Source organism: Colletotrichum costaricense (assembly GCF_030867565.1).
Source record: "Colletotrichum costaricense strain IMI 309622 chromosome Unknown Scaffold_46.1, whole genome shotgun sequence".
Lineage (NCBI taxonomy): Eukaryota > Fungi > Ascomycota > Sordariomycetes > Glomerellales > Glomerellaceae > Colletotrichum > Colletotrichum costaricense.
The window spans coordinates 2,932-4,104 of record NW_026848275.1 but is presented as its reverse complement, the minus strand read 5'-3'; the positions used below and the strand labels follow the sequence as shown (position 1 = coordinate 4,104).

At 49.6% G+C, this 1,173-nt stretch overlaps 2 protein-coding genes across 2 annotated transcripts in view; one reads left to right on the top strand and one right to left on the bottom strand.

The window, feature by feature from the left end:
• Positions 1-228: 228 nt before the first annotated feature.
• On the bottom strand, positions 229-1,155 carry CCOS01_17105 (uncharacterized protein; the record flags this gene model as incomplete). The annotated part of the gene is made up of 2 exons (XM_060465239.1): positions 229-1,096; positions 1,142-1,155. 2 exons carry the CDS (start codon positions 1,153-1,155, stop codon positions 229-231), a joined length of 882 nt encoding a protein of 293 aa, XP_060304206.1.
• Positions 538-1,173, top strand: part of CCOS01_17104 (uncharacterized protein) — a gene marked incomplete at both ends in the record, with an annotated part of 1,360 nt that continues 724 nt past the window's right edge. The window contains 2 exons of the mRNA XM_060465238.1: positions 538-582; positions 916-1,104. Coding sequence (XP_060304205.1) covers positions 538-582; positions 916-1,104 — 234 coding nt within the window. The remainder of the gene's footprint in view (positions 583-915; positions 1,105-1,173) is intronic.

Genomic DNA, 1,173 nt, shown 5'->3' with positions numbered 1-1,173 from the left:
TGAAGGGGCCATGACGTATTCCCACTTTGAGTCTCCATTTACAATCAGCCCGAAAAATGGTTTGTCATGCGGGACCATGAGTCGAATGAAAGCCTGCCACTCAATACAACAGGTAGTCTAAGATTGGTATTACAGCGCATCCAGTGAAAGATCTAGAAGCTTATTCTGGAGACATGGCTTGAGAGACAAGTAGAACATTCATTAGTAAGAAGGGATAAATGTTTAATCTCAGATGTGATCGCATTCTTCGTCATAATCACTGTCTTGTTCTCCATCTTCCTCCTCATCATCATCGTAGTCATCGTCGTTCCCTTCATCGTCATCCTCTTCATCATCGTCCTCGCATGATTCGGAGCTTTCTTCGAGAAGGGATTCATCACAGGAGTCTTCCCATTCTGCGCCAGAATCCATATTCGAGCTCGCAATCTCCGTATTCTCCTCCTCGGAGGTCAATTCCGCTGCTTCGAACAGAGCTAGAAGATCCAACCCCGATTCCCTCTCGACTGTGAGCTCACCAGGATACTCAGCCGTGCCAAAATGGGCCGGTTCAACGAGGCCGTGAACCCGGTGTACCGATGCTTCGTGAGTGGATGGGAACAGACAACGAATCATGCAGTATAACTGGAGGAAATGTCTCGATACAGATTCAGGAACCTGTTCGTAAGACGAGGGCAGGAGGCCGGGCTCGAAAATTTTGTTTGGCTCCTGGGTCTCGAGGACTCGCACAGAGAGCCACAGCGTTTGTTCCAGCACTTGCATGCCAACATAGGGCTTGCTGAAATCGTGGTCGAGAATTTTATCAAGCTCGAAGAGCAAGTTTGTTCTCTGATAGAGATGGGGGCTCTCCAACCTCGCGCGAATCTTGAAGCACGCGAGCAGTGCGGCAACTTTGATGACAAACTCCTCCCTGGGTAGCGGCCCACGGAGACAGCCTACAAGATAAGCCATGAAACGATCACCAACCTTGCTGCTTATCTGCTCAGTTATCTCCTGCGCGTCTGCAGAGCAGCCTTCAGCCGAGATTGCATGGTTGGGATCGTTCACTGCCAGGCAGACTGCAAGGCAGCATCGCTTGTCTTGGTCGACGAGATTGTTCCTTTCGCTGTAAGTATACTTTCAGCCCGTCAAACTAATCACTTACCAGAGGGAGTCCATAATCCCTTTGAAGCTGTG